The 20,388-nt window shown below is 44.6% G+C and overlaps 1 protein-coding gene across 2 annotated transcripts in view; it reads right to left on the bottom strand.

The window, feature by feature from the left end:
* Nucleotides 1-11,667, bottom strand: part of AP3D1 (adaptor related protein complex 3 subunit delta 1) — a 54,998-nt gene extending 43,331 nt beyond the window's left edge. For both annotated transcript variants that reach the window (XM_034437742.3, XM_034437743.3), the window contains exon 1: nt 11,351-11,667. In XM_034437742.3, coding sequence (XP_034293633.2) covers nt 11,351-11,446 — 96 coding nt within the window. In that variant the 5' untranslated portion in view covers nt 11,447-11,667. The remainder of the gene's footprint in view (nt 1-11,350) is intronic.
* Between the last annotated feature and the right edge of the window lie 8,721 nt (nt 11,668-20,388).

The following is a 20,388-nucleotide window of genomic DNA, read 5'->3' as shown; positions in this document are numbered from 1 at the left end:
CTAGGCAGCCACTTGGCATTAGATCAAAACTTAATTCTGGCAAACTACATTAAATCCTGACATGAGACCTAGAGAAGAAGGAGAGAACTGAATGTCATTGTGGGGCAGGGAAGGGGATAGGCAGAAGCCATTCAGGTCACAGTAAGCAAGAGGTTTAAGAGCCTTAAGAAAGTTGGGAAATAGTCAGGTTGGGAAGGGGAATGAAAGTGGAGGGGAAGAAAGAGTAAATAGGAGAAGCCATCTGAACAGCCAACTTTGCTAGCTTAATAAATTATCCATCATTCTGATAAAGACAGTATGAGCTAAGATACAGATACTTTTTTCACTGTAATTCCAGTAATTGTTCTCAGAGGCCAAAATGACTGCTGGATGAATCCATTAAAAATGGGATGATAAATATAAAAAGTTTCACCCATCTCTAATTCTTAGGCTTGGAGCAGAAAGCACAAATTTTACTCTCCCACTTCCACTGTAGATTTCCATACCGAATATTTTTTCTAGAACAACTAGGATGGTATAAAAGAGCCTTGATAGTACAGTGGTTTAAGCACCCTGTTATTAACACAGCTGCCTGCAATTTACTGCTGGTTCGAATCTCTCCAAGGCTCAAGGTTGACTCAGCCTTCCATCCTTTCTAAGGTAGGTAAATTGAGGACCCAGTTTGTGGGGGCAATAAGCTGACTTTGTATAAATATACAAAAAGTATGAAGGCTATTGCTTAACGCATTGTAAGCCGCCCTGAGTCTCCGGAGAAGGGCGGCATATAAATCAAATTAAAAAAAAAAAAAAAAATTCCAATCTGCATTTCTTTTTGCAAAACAGAGAGCAAGGAAATGTGCTATGCCCATCACCTATATGATAATTAGAAAAATTAGACAGCAGAGGTCCTTGGAGAATTGGACTTATTAAAATGTAACCGCTAGATGTGATATGGTGAGAAGTCAACTTTCTTGGAACATCAAGCAAAACAAAAGAATCAAAATTCTCATTTCTCATGCATACCTTTTGGCTTGATATTTTTGAACAATGGATCTTGTTTTGAAGAATGGATTTTGTAACTGTAACATACTTCTTGAAGCACTGGCTGCATACTCAAAAAGTTAGTTCCCACCCCCCCAGGCTTCTAGGGAAGTCATTGTTTAAAAAATCAAGTTATTTTAATGAATAGCAGGAGGCTCTTGCACTTATAAGAGGTCCAAAGCACTTTTTCTAAGTAAATTTTAAAACATGTTCAGTTCTTAATTCTTTACGTGACACCATTCTGACAAAATGGTCACATCATATGCATGCACAATGCCATCCAAAGGCAGTAATATTTCTGGAGTTGAAGAGCTACAAGAGAATGCAATCAGCATGAAGATACTACCTTATGCAGAGAGTCTTCATGCTGAGTGAAGAGACCACAATTGGAAAAATATGCATTAAGCCTGGGAAACAGAAAAAAATTAATGAGCTCAAACTGTCTCCTTCCTAATTCACTAGTATAAAAGGAAGTCAGGGAGGAGAAAACTCAGTCAGACTTTTAAGATTCAGTTAAAATGGCATATATAAATAGAGTTCCAGGCTTAACCCTGAATTGGGCTCACATTTTAATATATTTTTTGAATCATTCAGTCTAAAGCAGGGGTGTCAAACTCAAGGCCTGTGGGCCAGATTCGGCCTGTGGGGTGCTTAGATCTGGCCTGCAGGGCCACCCTGGAAATAGTGAAGGACCGGCCCACGGTGCCTCTGTCAGCGAAAATGGAGCTCAGAAGATCAGGTTGCAGGAGGCCATCGCATACTAAAACAGAGCTCGGGAACCCGGTTTCTCTGGCAGAGCACCCCACAGACATCCCTGGCACGAGTGACGTAGAGCTGGCCATGCCCATCCTGACCACGTTCACCCCAGCCCCCCCCCCCCCCCGAGGTCAAACACAACCCTGATGCAACCCTCAATGAAATCAAGTTTGACACCCCTGGTAAAAAGTATCATGTCTTCGGAGTCATAAGATTTAGGACATTAAAAATGAAAGATTTTGTGCTGAATTCTTCATAAAATTCTTACTTTTGGAGTTGGTAAATTTTTATTTATACTTCCAGGAGGAAATTGAACTGCCACTTTTAGTTGTCAATCAGTTTCATAAGACTTTCAGCATAAAAATCCAGGGGAAATGTGAGAGGTAAACTTTCATTCATAAGCACCTGTGACATAAAAGAGCTTTTAATTTATTAATTTATTTTAATTTATTTAACATTCAAAGTCCTAAGGCTATGTATTAAACCTAGTCCTCCTTTTTGCTCCATGGCATATTTGTGGGATCAGAAAATGAGCAACTTTCTGTTCTGCATAACTTCATCTGGATACAGAAGCTGCTAATAAGCTCTTTCTAACAATTTCAATATGGGGATAACCTAGTAACAACTGTCTCCTTCAAAGAGTCAAGCTATACTCAATATAAAAGCACGTAGCAGGAAATAGATGGCTGATGTCGCACCATGAAACATGCAATGTCATACTTAGAGTCGTTAAAAGCTCTCTGTGCACAATTACATCACTTTCTCTCTCAAATTTCCCACAGCAATTCCAAATCTACCAATGAATCTTGTATATATGTCTACCATTTCATTCTAATCCCAAATGAAGCACGTCTGCAGTGTCACATTTTTGAAAATGGCTCATGTGGTAAACATGGAGCCACATGACAATGCTATAGAAAACAGATTTCTGTGCTAAAAGTTTCTACAAATCTTACAAAACCACAAATCACTACCAGTAAATATCCAACATGGTCAAAGGAACCTGCTAAATTGAACTTTATAGAAAGAGTCACTGTAACAGTGAGATGGATGGCATATAAATTTAATAAATAAAATGTAAATAAAACTTTACAATAAACTAAAAAAGTCTTAAATAGAAAATCATACTTGCTGAAATACATATACTCAGAAATAATTTCATTGAATCTAATCTAAAGCCTACTGGTTATATGTCCTGCTTGGGTGGGGGGTTGGACTAGAAGACCTACAAGGTCCCTTCCAACTCTGTTAATCTATTAAAATCTGTTTTATTATGATAATGCCAGAGGTTGTAATCCAGAGTTTTAATTCCAGCCGGGCAAAGACATAAATATTATTGCACATTAATGGCCTGAATGCATTTTCTTTTATTTCTGAATTACTTCTACAATTGTTAACAATTAAACTGATCTCAACATACCCAGTTGAGAGGTTTAATTTGCACAGAATCTCACAACACAGAAATTAAAGGAACAAAAATGAGCTTCCTATTCTTACTCACTATAATTAACTGAGTGCATAATTATTTACAAACCTATGTGCTGTCTACTCTATATTAGCTGTAAGCTGCATGTCTATGCTCAGAACCCATAATGCATTATTCCCTCTACTATAGGGTGTAAAGAAACCAGCTTTCATTTTTATTTTTTTAACCGATTGTCAGGTTTAAACACACAGCAACCCACAAATATAAATCTTAACTGTAATCTAGTTTGCACAAGGTGCAATCCATGCTTAGAGATAAGTATTTATTTATTGAAAAAGACTGGGCCACTTATACAATACTTATTCTAAAACATCCTGCCCCCATTCCTGTGGTTTGCCCCCAACCTCCTGTCCTTCCCGTAAGAGCCTGAAGACTTGGTTCCGCCAGTTGGCCAGTAACACACTGAGAGTGGCTATTGGTCTAACAGCTGACCCCACTTCCCCTCTCCACATCTTTCTCCCTCCAGGCCCATCTTTTAATTCAATGATTCCCAACCTTTTTGGCACCAGGGACTGATTTCGTGGAAGACAATTTTTCACAGACTTTGGGGGGGCGGGGGGAGAGATGGTTTTGGTTTCACTCACTCACCTGCCATTCATCTCCAGCTGTGCGACCCAGTTCCTAATAGGCCAGGGATCAGTACTGGTCTTTAGCCCAGGGGTTGGGGACCCTTGTTTTAATTCACATTGCTGTACTTCCATTATTTATTTTTATTATTCCACTGTGTTTCAATTGTTATAGTTACATTTTTTATAATTTGATGTTTGCTGTTGTAAGCTGCCAATAGTCTCATGGAGAGATGGGGAGGGGGGCAAATAAATGTAATAATAAAATAAAAATAAATAAAAATCTACAACAAAGTGGACAGCTCAGAAAGACACAATAAAACACAAAAGAATCATACAACCAGCATAAAAACCAATTTTAATGCTTCAAAAAGACTTCCCCAATACATGAACAGTCACACTTACTGTGAATGTGTGGATATGGGTAATAACAATAGCTTTACTATGAGTAAACAACTTACCCACAAACTACAAGCTATCAAAAGCCAAGCCCTCTCTCATATGACTAATACCTTAGCTTTCTTTACACAGGTAGTCCTCAATTTACGACATAAGTGAACCCAAAATTTCTGTTGCTAAAAGGAACATTTGTTAAGTGAATTTTGCCCCATTTTATGACCTTTCTTGCCACAGTTATTAAGTGAATCATTGCAGTTGTTAAATTAGTAACACAACTGTTAAGTAAATCTGGCTCTTCCATTAACTTTTCAGAAGGACATAAAAGGTGATCACATGACCCTGGGACACTGCAACCATCCATCATGTGAATCAACTGCCAAGCATCCAAATTTTATTCAAGTGACTGTAGGGATGCGGCAACAGTTGTAAGTATGAAAAATGGTCATAAGTCACTTTTTGTAACTTTGAACTGTCACTAAATGAACTGTTATAAGTCGAGGACTACCTCTAATAATTTGTGGTAATTTCCTATGATTTTCTTACTGAATAAAAAAAAAAAGTAGCCTGAATGGAATATGGTAAAATTAATTCTTCACAAGACTTTTATTTTTAAAAATATTACTGTGTAATCACAGAGGAAATAAAAAAGCAAAAAGCTTAATAGTAGCACAGATGCTGCTCCATCAATAGGTCTGCTTTACAACTCATATACTGAAGTCTTATTCATTACTAATTGCCACTGAGGCATATAGTAGTCTTTTAAGTTCAATCAACATGGTAGGTTGTAAATAAGGTAAAAAAAAGCTAAGAAATGGTTTATTTATTTATTATTTATTTATTTATTTAAATTTTTATACCGCCCTTTTCCCAAGGGACTCAGGGCGGTACACAGCCAGCAATAAAACACACATATACATAAAACTTAAAAACAATTTAAAATATATTAAATAATTTGGCCCCAATATTGTTAAAAAAAAAAAAAAAAAACCTAAGACAACCATTAAAATTCATGTTTAGGCCAGCCCAGCTTGTTGGAACAATAACATCTTGAGGGCACGGCGAAAGGCGCGTAGGTCAGGGATCATCCGTATCTCCAGGGGCAATTCATTCCAGAGGGCAGGTGCCCCCACAGAGAAGGCTCTCCCCCTGGGGGTCACCAGTCAACATTGTTTGACTGACGGCACCCTGAGGAGTCCCTCTCTGTGGGAGCGTATTGGTTGGTGGGAGACTATCGGTAGCAGAAGGCGATCTCATAAGTACCCAGGTCCTAAACCATGGAGCGCTTTAAAGATGGTAACCAACACCTTGAATCGCACCTGGAAGACTACCGGGAGCCAGTGCAGCTCGCGCAAGAGAGATGTTACATGGGTGCGCCGTGTCGCTCCCATAATCACCCGCGCAGCTGCATTCTGGACCAGTTGAAGCCTCCGAGTGCTCTTCAAGGGGAGCCCCATGTAGAGAGCATTACAGTAGTCCAGACGGGAAGTGACAAGGGCATGAGTGACCGTGCGCAAGGAGTCCCAATCCAGAAAGGGAAGCAACTGGTGAATCAAGTGAACCTGATAACCCCCCCCCGGCCACAGCCGTTACATGATCTTCTAGAGACAGCCGTGCATCCAGGAGGACACCCAAGTTGTGAGCCCTCTCTGAGGGGGCCAAAATCTCACCCCCAATAGTCAGCGATGGAACCAACTGGCTATACCGGGACGCCGGAAATCACAGCCACTCGGTCTTGGAGGGGTTGAGTCTGAGCTTGTTTCTCCCCATCCAGATCCGCATGGCCTCCAGGCACCGGGACATCACGTCAAGGGCATCATTGGGATGGTCGGGGGGGGGGGGGGAGATGTACAGCTGAGTATCATCAGCGTACTAATGGAACTTCATCCCCAAACCACGGATGATCTCACCCAGCGGCTTCATTTAAATGTTGAACAGGAGGGGCGAGAGGACCGACCCTTGCAGCACCCCACAAACAAGGTGCCTCGGGGTCGACCTCTGTCCCCCTGCCAACACAGACTGCGTGCGGTCAGGGAGGAAGGAGGAGAACCACTGCAAAACAGTGCCCCCCACTCCTAACCCCTCCAACCGGCGCAGCATGATACCATGGTCGATGGTATCAAAAGCCGCTGAGAGGTCTAATAGGACCAGGACAGAGGAACAACCCCTGTCCCAAGCCCTCCAGAGATCATCAACCAATGCGACCAATGCCGTTTCCGTGCTGTACCCCGGCCTGAAGCCCGACTGGTACGGATCTAGATAAACAGCTTCATCCAGGTACTGGGGGAGTTGTCGTGCCACCACACTCTCAACAACCTTCGCCACAAAGCAAAGGTTAGAGACTGGACGATAGTTCGCTAATACAGCCGGGTCCAGGAAAGGCTTCTTGAGGAGGGGCCTCACCATGGCCTCTTTCAAGGCGGAGGGGAAGAAACCCTCAAAGAAGCGTTAATAATCACCTGGAGCCAGCCTCGTGTAACCGCACGGGTGGCTAGTACCAACCAGGAGGGACACGGGTCCAATAAACATGTGGCAGCGCTAAGTCTACCCAGAATCCTGTCCACATCCTCGGGAGTCACAAGGTCAAACTCCTCCCAGATAAGACTCTCAAGAACCACCTCCATCACCCCATCTGAACCTACCCAGTCGGAGTTCAAGCCTTCCCGAATCTGAGCGATTTTGTCATGCAGGTATTGCACAAAATCCTCAGCCCTACCCTGCAAGGGGTCTTCCTGCGTTCCAAAATGAAGTAGGGAGCGGGTCACCCTAAACAGGACGGCTGGGCAGTTATCTGCAGACCCAATAAGAGCAGAAAAATAATTAGATTTTGCCGCTCTTATCGCCACTAGGTAGATCTTAATATGAGACCTCACCAGTGTTCGGCCAGATTCGGAACGGCTGGCCCTCCAATCGCTCTCCAGGCATCTTTTCCGGCGCTTCATCTCCCTCAACTCCTCAGAAAACCAGGGAGCCAATTGGGATCGGCACCGGGTCAGAGGCCGCAAAGGCATGACGTGGTCCAAAGCTCCAGCGGCCGCCCTATCCCAGGCAGCCACCAGTTCTTCAGTCGAGTCGTGAGTCAGAGCCTCAGGGAATGGCCCAAGCTCCGTCAGGAACCTATCCGGATCCATTAGGTGCCTGGGACGGAACCACCTAGTCGGTTCCATCTCCCTGCGGCGGAGGGTAGCAGCTCAAAAGTCTAGTCGAAGGAATGAATGATCTAACCATGACAAGGGCTTGATGACTATATCCCCTGTTTCTAGATCATTCAACCACTGACCAGAGACAAAAATCAGGTCCAGAGTGTGTCCCCCCGTGTGAGTAGCGCCTTGAACTAACTGGGTCAGGTCCATTTCTGTTTAACCACAATTTAATCTATGGGTACAATAAATTACACAGTTTAGTTTATTAAATTAAACCAGATGTGCAATTTGTCTGAACAAAAAAAACAACAACTATATTTAAATATTACAGTTAGAAGATCTGAAGGCCACCTCATAATGGAGAAAATCTATGTGGTTGCTAGCAGTTGACAATGACTTAATGGCACATAATCAAAAACTTCAAATACTAGTGTGGAAAGCTAACATAAATTAAGCAAGGTTAAGAGTAATGACACACTAGTCCTTGATTTATGACTGGTTGCTTAATGACCAAAGTTATGCCAGGCCTCCCCAAAATTCCGTATGACCAAGTTTCAACATTCCTACAGCCATGCTGCCTGTGGTCACATGATCACATTTTGGGCATTTAGCAAATGGTCATATGACTATAATTCTTTTGCATTTATTTATGGTTTCCGACAAAAAGCACCCATTTGCTAAAATGGGTTCATTTTACAATTACTGAAAAAAAGGGCATAAAATTGGGTGTAGTCACATGGCGACCTGCTTAATGACCACATGCTTTTGGTAAATGAGACAGGGTTAGATGAACATAAGAAAACTTGGCTAATTATGATAAATTATTTATAATTGTATCAAAAAACTGAACGTTCATGTTCATGTAAAGATATAAGACAGCCATTTCCTCTTTTTAGGGGGTAGGCTTATCTGAATATATTAGGAGTGAAGGGCAGCTGGGAAACCAACACAATGTAGTAAGCACTACATTCCTTAAATGTATTTTGTGCAATAGATACATAGAAAACATTTCAAGGATGCAAGCTTTGCAAAAAAAATAATAACTTGAAATAGCTTTGTTAAAGCTTCTTCCTACACATGCCCATATACAACTTGTAAAATGGATATGAGTAAACTTTTTTGGTAGAGGTAGGACATAGATCGGAATGCTATATATGCTTCTAAAGAAAAGGAAGAATATAAATCTAATATAAATACTGGATATTTGCAAAACAAAGATGTTGTAACTGCATGAACTACACTTTCCTTAATTGTATCTGAGTCCTGAGATAGTAACCTGTTCCACAGTAAACCACGACTTGCTTAACCATTTTAAATTTAGTACCTGAAACAAAATAGATTGAGTTGCCATTTGGTTGCCAGGACTGCAATTAACAATTTTGGGAAGGATTAAAACCACAATTAATGGGATGATGAAATAAAGAGAGCATGTAACAGTAGAGTCATTCTCCCCTGCCTCCCATGTTAGAAATTTTGGCCCACTATATGCTTACTTATGTTCCTATATTTTCTGTCGTGAAAGAGTAGAAAGCCATACTGTGAAGGAAAAAAATCATGCTGTGAAATTTTAATAATTTTAATTGAAGTAGCATACCAGGGCTGCAAAGATCAGTTTTCAGGCTGTATAGCAACCATTAGTCATGTTTGGCTACACTCTTCTTCTAGCACATTCAACAAATGATTTCAGTCTTTGTCTTGAGGAACAAGTAAAAAAAGTTATTCCAGTATTATCTCAAGATGATGGTTAAGTGTAATCGTGGCTAAGGGAAGATAGAAGATTGTTGCCACAGATTAGTTAGCTACAGTGATCAAATGGATTCATATTTCCAAGCAGCCTCCCCGCCCCCTGCCCCCCCCAAAAAAAAATTAGGCAAGAAGGTAAGAGATCTCCCTTCCTGAGGATCCTCAATATAGGAAATTCAGCAATGAACCAGCTTTGTTGATTGGGTAGGTTTATTGTAAACTTATCAGGCTGCCTTAGAAAGCTACTTCTCTAAGCCTCAAACCCTGTTTCCACACACCTTCAATGGCTGTCTTTGCAGAGCATGTTTATAATGAGCTAAACCACGGTTTAGGTAATTTTCTGAGTTCATTCAATACACTGAACCATAAATTAGTCACAGAGGATAGATTTATTCAACACAACAGGCTAAAATGTGGCTGGCTAGTTCATAGTAGCTGTGGCATGCAAACACAGTCAATATAACCATACTCATTTAGTCTTACCACACTTGTATTTACAATGATTACTTATCTTTAAAAGCATATATGCAAAAATGTTGCACTAATAGTAATGTGTTATGACTACTAGATACTGGCAACATTCTTGGGGTAGGGAATCTATTGTATAAATTCATTTGCAAGAATTCAACCCATAATCTTAGGTAAAATGAGGATATAGTGGCCTGTTACAGGACTGTTGAAAGACAAGATAAATAATACAGTGGTACATTCAAACATACGCAGAATAAAGATATTTATTCCTCAATGTTTGAATGATGTAGTAAAGTATTTCGAACTAGGGAGATCAAGGTTCAAGTCCACCCTTATCCCACAAAGGAACTGTTGTTAGGAAAATTGCAGAAGTGCTATGTATGCTACTTTCAGTTCTTTGTGGAAGAAGAGTTTGCAACACTGGTCTGCTTTACTGAGTAAATGTGAAGTAAGCAAATTATATATCAGTGATAAAGGTCTCCAGATTTTTTTGTTTGGTCAATGTGTTTTGCTGACTTTTGTTACTGAAGGCAGGGGTTTATTCAACTGTAAGACCACAAAACCTATTAGTCTAGTGAGAGCTTGACTAGATCCACATATATAATTATGTGATTATTAATTACAAATATTTTCATAAAAAATTGCCACAGCATAATGACCAAGTCACTGAGATGCAACACAGAAAACCTCTGTCCAAATTTATCTTTCTAGTTACTATAGATAGCCTTTAAAAAATTACACCTTTATTTATGAAATTTATCTCCCATTCCCTTTCAGAAATGCAGGGCTCTGCCTTCCAATTTTATCCTCACAACCACCACACTTGAGTAGGCTGGGCCAAGAGACTGTGATTGGCCCAAATGAAAGGTTTTTTAATAGAATGTTCATATGCTGACAATATTACCAACTTACCTTGCAAAGCTACAGTTATGGAAGCTGAATAATGTCAATAGGTTGAGATTGTTAAGACCACCATTTATCATAAAGCATATTTTACCTTTCTTTTATCAGAAAGGCTCCTAAAAAGGACTGCAAAATCAGTGATATAATACAGCACAGTTTCTGTTCCAGGGTTTTAATGTAAAAGGCACATTTATCAGAATCATCTAAGGGAGAGGAATAACAAAACTCAAGCAAAAGATCCAAAGAGAGACCTTCTTTCACTATTATACTAATCAAGAAATCTTGTGCAACTCTTCTCTTTCCTTCCTTAACAGAGCTACTAAGATTAGAAACAAAGATGGAAGGTCAGAAAAACCTAAGATGTTTTTTTTTTAAAAAAAGAAGAAGAAATCATCTCCCTCTTATCCTGAGGGACAAAATAGATCAGAGAGAGCAAGTCCTTTGATTGAGCCACTCCCCACATTTGGTGTTCCCGGAGGGAAACAAAGGGTACAAATTGCATATGCAAAAAACAAAAACAAAAGCAAGGCAAAGGAAAGGAAGGCGGCGGTGTATACACGGGGTAAGAGGAACAGCAACAAGTGCACCCACCAATTCTTAAACCAGCCTTGTCCTTAATTGGGCTCCTTTGCAGAAGCCTCGGGCTTCAATTCGCATGACATCCAGCTGGCATGCAGCTACTCAGCTGGGGCTGAGGGAACTGACAGTCTAACACATCTGAATCACCAGGTCGGGGGAACTTGTGACTTCAAATCTGACAGATGCTGAAGAGGGGATGCGCTACCGCCGACATTATGGCCTATCCCACCCACCCTTCACGTCGCCCCCCCCTCACCCCGGTGAGGCTGCTCCTGCTCACTGCTCACCTCATCCTCCTTATGGTTGCGGATGCCCCGCACCAGGTCCTGCAGGTTCTTGTCAAACATGCGGTCGATGCTCCCCTTCACCATCTTCAACGCCATCGTGGAGAGGGAGAGCCGACGGAGCGGGAGAAGCCAAAGTAAATGAAAAAGAAGGCAGCGTTCCGCTTAGAAAGGAAGACACGCCACAGGAGTCAGGGATCAGGCAGAAAAAAGCAGGTCGGCGGTGGGTCACATCCCGCGGGCTGGAAAGAGCGTCGCCGCCTTTGCCCACCTGCTCCCTTTTTCCTTTTTTTCGCCTCCCGCCCCACCGGCGCTTTTCTGAGGTAAAAGCCGGAGCGGCGGACAAAATGGCGGACAGTCAGCTGAGTGAACGCAGGCCACGCCTCCTATCCTCCAGGCCAGCCTCCCGTCCCAGCATCACGACCGACTTGTGAAGACGCGGCGTTCCAAGTTGATAGCACTATACAGGAACTGTGTGAAATCAATGGTTGTTCCATAGAGTAAATTAGTGATGTTGGTGAGCCGACGTCACATCCGTCTGCCGCTCTCTCCTTTGCTCCCTCCGTCTCTATATCACTAGCTTTGCTCATTGGGCCGTTTGAGTCCACGCGTCAACTGAGCTGGCTTCTTATTCTCCCACGCCTAAGTGCGAAAGCCATGACTAGAGAAGCGCACCAGAAACCTCTTAAACATTTTCAATATTTTTGGGGGCTTATACAACGTTACTGCAAGAGACTGACAGGGATATCCCGCTATAGCTGCGTGATGGTGGCTGTCTTCTGTGTTGTACTGAACTACAAACCACTCAGTCTAGCATGTTGTATGAAATCAATTCCTACGATTAGTTTCATGGTTCAATGCCAACCAAAGTTTAGTCAGTTTACCTTTCTGGATTTCTAGGATAGGAATAAAAAAATCTACCGTAGTTGACCGTTAAAGCTCAAACCCATATTTGCTTTTATTCTCTACAGTGATTTTGGAATATTTTGCTACCATTAATCTAGAAAACAAGATTAAAATTAGAAGCATGTTTGTATTAACTTTGGCATTCACAGTTAACCCGCTATTCTGAGTTTATATACTGAATTATAAATCGGCTTCATTAGTTGGGACTGTACATCATACCACTTAGCTAGATCAAGGTTGCGTATTTTGTGTTGGGCTGACTGCTATTACTATTTTGTTTAATTTGTGTTTGTTTTCCTTTCGTTTTAGAGTACTATGTTTTTATTATGCGTTTTGATTTTTTAAATTTCTGAATTCAGATTGATTTGTTTTACCTAGAGACAAAGTGAAATATAAATTATTGTAGTTACACTTTAATATTTTATCCTGCTTTTCATTCAAACATTTTTAACAGTTTCACTTACTTTAAAATGAGAATTTACTTCCTGTTCCTGTGAAATAAATGTATTCTGATTGGTTGTCAGTTTTCCATAGGGCCATGCAGGGGTAACTTTGTAGGTTGTCTTGAGTCCCAGGCGTGGTTGAATCTTGCTGGGTGATGTAATGAAGGGGCTTTGGGCAATTCCCATTATGGCAGAGGGCTAATCCTACCTTTGTGGGATCTTGGGTGAAAGTATTTGCTTATGAATAGACCTAGCCATCTCTTTATCTCTTAAGTGTTGACATCTGCTGTGGGCTATTAAGAGTGAGTCTGCTTCCTGCCTCAAAAAACATGTTTCTCCATTTCTCATCCAGGGAAATATAACATTCTGCCTTTTTAATATTTCCTAGAATATTTCATTCTAGGAGAAGGATGGGTGCTAACTTTCTACAATACCAATGCTTAAAATAAAATATTAGCTGGTATACTTCAGGAAAAGTAGGTAACTGCTGAAGGTAGTTAGCAGCAAAGATATACTTTCTCACTTCAGTTCTGAATATTATCTATTCAGTCATGTACAACTCTTGGCAATTCTATAGGCCAGGTCGTTCCACTTCTTCCTTATTGAATTTTTTCATGCTCTGGCTAGTGTCAGCCTTGATGTTGTCCAATCACTGTGTTTTTTGATATTCTGCTTTCCTTTTACCACCTACTCTTCCAAACATAGCTTTCTTTAATGAATTTCTCTGCATGACATGGCCAAAGTAAGTGAGATGCAGTTTCGTGATTTTGTCTTCCAGTGACATGTCTGATGTTATGCTTTCCAATACTTGCTTGTTAGTCATTTTTGCCATCCAAGGTATATGCAGGAGCCTTCTCCAGTACTACACTTTGACATATAAGAAGTTAAATAGTAATATGTGCTTTTGGAAGTGTAAAGGTTGTATTAGGGAAGGTGAAACTATGGACCTCCCGGTGGAATGTATTTGCACAGTCACAACATTGCCAGCCATATTCTAACATGGCATACAGTATCGTATGAAGCCAAATTCTGCATTTCCCGTTTCGGTGGGTTTGTGAAACTATGGGTAACCAGTGCAGAAATGTTGCCATGTTGTTAGAGTTTAAGTTTTACCAACACTAGTTAGCCAACATTTGGTGGAGGTTGCAATTTAGTACCATATAATTGGCCACAAAATTCTGCAAATGTGTGGTATACTCACAGTACGTTCCCTTGAACCCTATGTGTGACAAATAGATATATAGGATTACATTGTTCCTGTTTTATTGTATGTATGTGACTATTTTACTTGTCAAGATATATTGTAATTTAATTGCAAACTATTTCAAGTGCACTTTGGTACAGAAAAATAACATAGAAGTTATTTTGATAAATACCACTAAATAAAGATAAATTGATGAACATTTTATATGTTCTTCTGGCTCTTCTGCGCATGCCCAAGATGGCGGATTTGAGCTGAGACGCTCCCGGGAGAAAGGGGCGATTCCTGGCATTTTGGGGGCCGCGGGGGCAAATTCGATCATCCTGGCCCCCAGTCCTAGCGAAAGGGGCTTCTTCCCAGCATGTAGAGGGATTTCTCGCCCTCCGGGACACCAGGACTGAGGAGATACGGCCGTCAGAAGGCGCCGTGGGGTGGCGGCAGTAACAGCTGTTCGGCGGTGCTTCCCCCCCCCACTATGGTCAGGGGTGGTTGGGATGGCGGCGGCAGCTTTGCAGTAACGGCGGCGGCGAAATGGGGGTCTCCCCAGCTCTCCGGTCTCTCTGGGGTCTTCCTTAAGGCCCCTGGCGTTTCTGGAGCGAGGTGGGAGCCCTGGTGGAGACGGCGGTGGCTGCGGCACTGGTGCCTACGAGGCTTGGACTGCTTTGGACGTTGGTGGAGGTGAGGGGGCAGCAGCCGAATGTGGGGAGAGGCAAATTGCCAACAGCCCGGACCTGTCGGGCTGGCTCTATGGACCCATTTCCTGGCCGAATCCGGAGATCCCCCTGAATTGGGGCTGCAGACTGGGGATAAAAATGACTAAAGACCAGGGAGTGGGAGAAGTTGAAGGATGGCTGAGGGCTGGCCGTGGGCTGCCTCGGGCCATACCCTCCCCCCCTTTTTTTGGCTTGTGTAGGCCTCATTATAGTCATTACTCCAGCTGCCTTTTGCCTCGTAAGCCACTTTTTCCATCTTTCTGGGTGTCATCGAACTCTGCCCCCAGGGTTACTATCTACTTCTGCCTTCTGGACTGGCTTATTCCATCCGCCCCGGACTATATGACAAACGGACAGCTTGAAGTGGGTTCCCAGGGAGTCCGGGTTACTACTACCATCCCTATTAGAGGGGACAGCTTTTGAACTTCTCCATAACATATTCCATCTGGCCAGACATGAGAGGATGTCTGGGAGGAACATCCCCTAGATCTATTGGAATGGACTCCTCCCACTGTCATGAGAGGACAGTGGAGTCCAGTTACCCACGCTTTTGTTGCTGCCTTTTGTCCTCAGGACCTTTAGACTTTATGGAACCCTGGCCAGACGCCATCTTCACCCTTTCCCATTCTGTGGATGTGTTCAACCATTGAGCTTCTTGCGCTGCGAGACTCCCCCCTCTCGCAGGTCTGGCCCTCCACATTATCGAGGGCCTACCTCGATGACGGGCTTTGGAACCCAGAGAGGTGGCATGCCGCGAAGAGGGGGTTGAGGGGTTTTTTAAGTAAATTGGGTAATTTTTAAGGGGTCCCGGGGGGGGAGGGAAAAATTGGAACTAGGGTTGTGGGTTTGGGGGAAGACCCACCAAGGGGAGGGTCAGGCCTGGCCACTATGCGCGACGGACGGGATGGGGTATCCGGAGGTAATGGGGGGGGGGTCGAGCTTGTCCAGATTGTGTTTCTATCATCGGTACTGTGAGTGGGAGGGGTAGATATGGCGGGAGCAGGGGGCCATATCATGTTAAGGGAGCGCGCACCCGCTGTCTTCGAGTGGTAGCATGCTCCGGCCCCCAAGGCTCCACTCGTTCTCCAGGTTGTACAGACCCTCAGGGCCCGGGCCTTCGACTGATGTTGTGCAACGCCAGGTCCGTAATAAATAAAGCCCCCCTCATTTGTGATCTGGTTCAGGAGGGGGGAGCGGACCTGGCGGGTATTACGGAGACCTGGTTGGGCCCGGAGGGAGGGGTCCCTCTGGTAGAAATGTGCCCACCAGGCTTCCTGGCATTCCATCAGCCGAGGTCACAGGGGAGGGGAGGGGGAGTAGCGGTTATTATTAGAGAAGGCCTTAGGCCGAGGGAGGCCACTGTTCCTCAGACGGCCGGTTGTGAGACCCTCCTTGTGAAGTGGGGTCATGGGGTCCAGAGGGGTTTGCTGATCACGTACCTGGCTCCCTGCCATGTGGCAGCAGCCCTGCCCGAGCTACTCAACGTTATCGCCGCAGTGGCGGTTGATACCCCCAGACTTATGGTCATGGGGGATTTCAACCTGCCATCCGTGGGTGAGACGTCTGAGGTGGCTCGGGAGTTCATGGCTTCCATGACGGCTATGGATCTGACCCAGCTAATTCATGGCCCTACGCACACGGGGGGAAACACACTGGACTTGATTTTTGTCTCTGGACAGTGGCTGAGTGATCTCGAGATAGGGGACATAGTCATCGAGCCCTTGTCATGGTCGGATCACTCTCTCCTTCGCCTTGACCTTCGAACCGCTGCACCCCGCCACAGGGAGGCGGAACCGATGAGATGGTACCGCCCCAGGCGCCTGATGGAACCTGATAGGTTCCAGATGGAGCTTGGGCCAATTCCTGAGGTTCTGGCTCACGCCTCGGCTGGAGACCTAGTGGCCGCCTGGGATAGAGCGGCTGCTGGAGCTCTGGATCGAGTCGTGCCTTTGCGGCCTCTGACCCGGCACCGATCTCACCTGGCTCCTTGGTTTACTGAGGAGCTGAGGGAGATGAAGCGCCGGAAAAGATGCCTAGAGAGTAGTTGGAGGGCCAGTCGTACTGAATCTGACCGGACACTGGTAAGATCTCATATTAAGAATTACCTAGTGGCAATAAAAGCAGCGAAATGCACTTATCTTGCTGCTCTTATTACGTCATCAGATAATCGCCCGGCCGCCCTGTTTAGGGTGACCCGCTCCCTGCTCCACCAGGAAGCGAGGGAGGGCCCCTTGGAGGGAAGAGCCGAGGATTTTGTTCAGTATCTGTATGACAAAATCACTCAGATTCGGGAAGATCTGGACTCCGACTGGGTAGATCCAGCTGGGATGACGGAGGCAGGTCCTGAGAATGTTATCTGGGATGAGTTTGATTCTGTGACCCCTGAGGACGTGAACAGGATTCTGGGTAGACTGAATGCGACCACATGTTTGTTGGACCCGTGCCCCTCCTGGTTAGTGCTGGCTTCCCGGGAGGTGACGCGAGGCTGGCTCCAGGGGATTATAAATGCTTCATTGGGCGAGGGTGTCTTTCCCGCCACTTTGAAAGAGGCGGTGGTGAGACCTCTCCTCAAGAAGCCTTCCCTGGACCCGGCAATATTGGCTAACTATCGTCCAGTCTCCAATCTTCGCTTTGTGGCGAAGGTTGTTGAGAGTGTGGTTGCATGACAGCTTCCCCAGTACCTGGATGAAACGACGTATCTAGATCTGTTCCAGTCGGGTTTCAGGCCTGGGTACAGCACGGAAACAGCATTGGTCGCGTTGGTGGATGATCTCTGGAGGGCTCGGGACAGAGGTTGTTCCTCTGTCCTGGTCCTATTAGATCTTTCAGCGGCTTTTGATACCATCGACCATGGTATCATGCTGCACCGGTTGGAAGAGTTGGGGGTGGGAGGCACCGTACTACGGTGGTTCTCCTCCTTTTTCTCCAACCGGTTGCAGTCTGTGTTGACAGGGGGGCAGAGGTCGACCCCGAGGCCCCTTATATGTGGGGTGCCACAAGGATCGGTCCTCTCGTCCCTTTTGTTCAACATTTATGTGAAGCCGCTGGGCGAGATCATCCATGGTTTCGGGGTGGAGTACCATCAGTACGCTGACGACACCCAGCTGTATATCTCCACCCCAGACCACCCCAACGATGCCCTTGAAGTGATGTCCCGGTGCCTGGAGGCCGTACGGATCTGGATGGGGAGGAACAGGCTCAGGCTCAACCCATCCAAGACCGAGTGGCTGTGGTTTCCGACGTCCCGATATAGTCAGCTGGTGCCATCACTGACTATTGGGGGCGAAGCATTGGCCCACACGGAAAGGGCTCGCAACTTGGGTGTCCTCCTGGATTGACGGCTGTCTTTAGAAGAGCACTTGACGGCCGTGACCGGGAGGATTTTTCATCAGGTCCGCCTGATCCGCCAGTTGCGTCCCTTTCTGGATCGGGACTCGTTATGCACAGTCACTCATGCCCTCGTCACCTCCCGTTTGGACTATTGTAACGCTCTCTACATGGGGCTCCCCTTGAGGAGCACTCGGAGGCTCCAACTGGCGCAGAGTGCGGCCGCGCGGGTGGTGATGGGAGAGACGTGGCGCTCCCATGTAACGCCTCTCCTGCGCGAGCTGCACTGGCTCCTGGTGGTCTTCCGAGTGCGCTTCAAGGTTTTGGTCATCACCATCAGAGCGCTCCATGGCTTAGGACCTGGCTATTTACGGGACCGCCTGCTGCCACCAATAGCCTCCCACTGACCAGTACGCTCCCATAGAAAGGGGCTCCTCCGGGTGCCGTCGGCCAAACAATGTCGACTGGCGGCCCCCAGGGGGAGAGCCTTCTCTGTGGGGGCACCTACGATCTGGAACGAGCTCCCCCCGGAGATACGGAGGATTCCGGATCTGCGTACCTTCCGTTGCGCGCTTAAGACGTTCCTATTTCATCAAGCTGGCCTGACCTAAATTTTTCCTCTTTTTAAATGGAAATTTTAAATTTGGTTTTAATTTATTGGGGTTTTAAAATTGGTTCAGCCAAATTTATTTAATTAATTTTATCTCTATTTTAAATTTTGTATCTATCTGTTTTATTTTATGGCTGTTCACCGCCCTGAGTCCTTCGGGAGTAGGGCGGTATACAAATTTAATAAAATATAAAAATAAAAATATTGCTGCACAATAAAAAATCATAAATGTACTGGCTATGAACATGCAGCAGACTAATCAAATTTTACCTATTATATGTGAATGCTTCAGCATGTTATACAAACTAGGCATGATGTACAAACCTGTCTTTATGTCTTATTCAGTTTTGGATTAGCATATATGAATTCATTCAAACCATTGTTTATTATAATGTGCAAATCTGGTTAATAGGAGACATCTATTTTGAACCACAAACTCATTGAAGTGGGCGTTTCTAAAACTTACATAGATATATTGATATATTTCACCAAAATCACTCTTAAAAGCTTTTCTCTTAGAACAGAACTAGGCCTTTCCCCTAATATAATCTACTCTGCTGTTGCTCTAATTCATTCTAAAAAATATATGAGTTAAGACAAAATACAGCATATCTTGATTCTACTATTCTATCTCAATGATAGTGACTCTTACAAAGTAAGCAGACATAGCACCAATTTTTTTCTCTGTCACTAGCTATACCATGATGTCAGGGGTGGGTTCTACTTACCTTTACTACCGGTTCGCAACGGGGCCGCGTATGCGCACTCTTCTGACGTCAGGGTTGGTGGGCAGAGCCTCCCAGTGACATCAGGGTCGGTGGGTGGAGCCTCCCACCGGTTTTACTACTGGTTCTATAGAACCGGAGGCAACCCACCACTGCATGATGCTGAATAATTAGTTTTATTTTGAATTCTCCTTTTCTGAGGCTTCAGGGATTTTTCAATCCCAGACCAATATAGACTTTTCTGGATTGAGCAAATTTGCTTTAAAATGGTGCAGGGCTGTCATCTCAACAGACTGTCTGCATCTGTTCAGAGATCAAGACACCAGTACTAGTAAGTACATGGCTCCTTTTTGTATGCGATGGAATTATTTGTACAGTAATTGTGTTCAGGACAAAAGCCCTAAAAGAATAAGTGTATATCACTTCTGTAATCTGACTCAAATGTGCTATATATCATGGTTTGATTTAACAGGTAAATTATGCATAGATTTTGATGGCTAATCTACACAATATGATAAATCAACACAGCACGGAAACGGCATTGGTCGCGTTGGTTGATAATCTCTGGAGGGCTCGGGACAGGGGTTGCTCCTCTGTTCTGGTCCTATTAGACCTCTCAGCGGCTTTTGATACCATTGTCCATGGTATCATGCTGCACCGGCTGGAAGAGTTGGGGGTGGGAGGCACCGTGTTACGGTGGTTCTCCTTTCTCTCCGACCAGTCGCAGTTTGTGTTGGCAGGGGGGCAGAGGTCGACCTCGAGGCCTCTCATTTGTGGAGTGCTGCAGGGATCGGTCCTCTCACCCCTTCTGTTCAACATTTATGTGAAGCCGCTGGGCGAGATCATCCGTGGCTTTGGGGTGAGATACCACCAGTACGCTGATGACACCCAGCTGTACATCTCCACCCCAGGCCACCCCAACGATGCCCTTGAAGTGATGTCCCAGTGCCTGGAGGCTGTGCGGATCTGGATAGGGAGGAACAGGCTCAAGCTCAACCCTTCCAAGACTGAGTATCTGTGGCTCCCGGCATCCCGATATAGTCAGTTGACTCCATCACTGACTATTGGGAGCGAGTCGTTGGCCCCCACAGAGAGGGCTCGCAATCTGGGAGTCCT

The sequence above is a fragment of the Pantherophis guttatus genome, chromosome 1 (assembly GCF_059756535.1).
Source record: "Pantherophis guttatus breed Tessera chromosome 1, ASM5975653v1, whole genome shotgun sequence".
Taxonomy (NCBI): domain Eukaryota; kingdom Metazoa; phylum Chordata; class Lepidosauria; order Squamata; family Colubridae; genus Pantherophis; species Pantherophis guttatus.
Note: the sequence above shows the minus strand (reverse complement) of the source record. Positions and strands in the feature narration are given on the sequence as shown.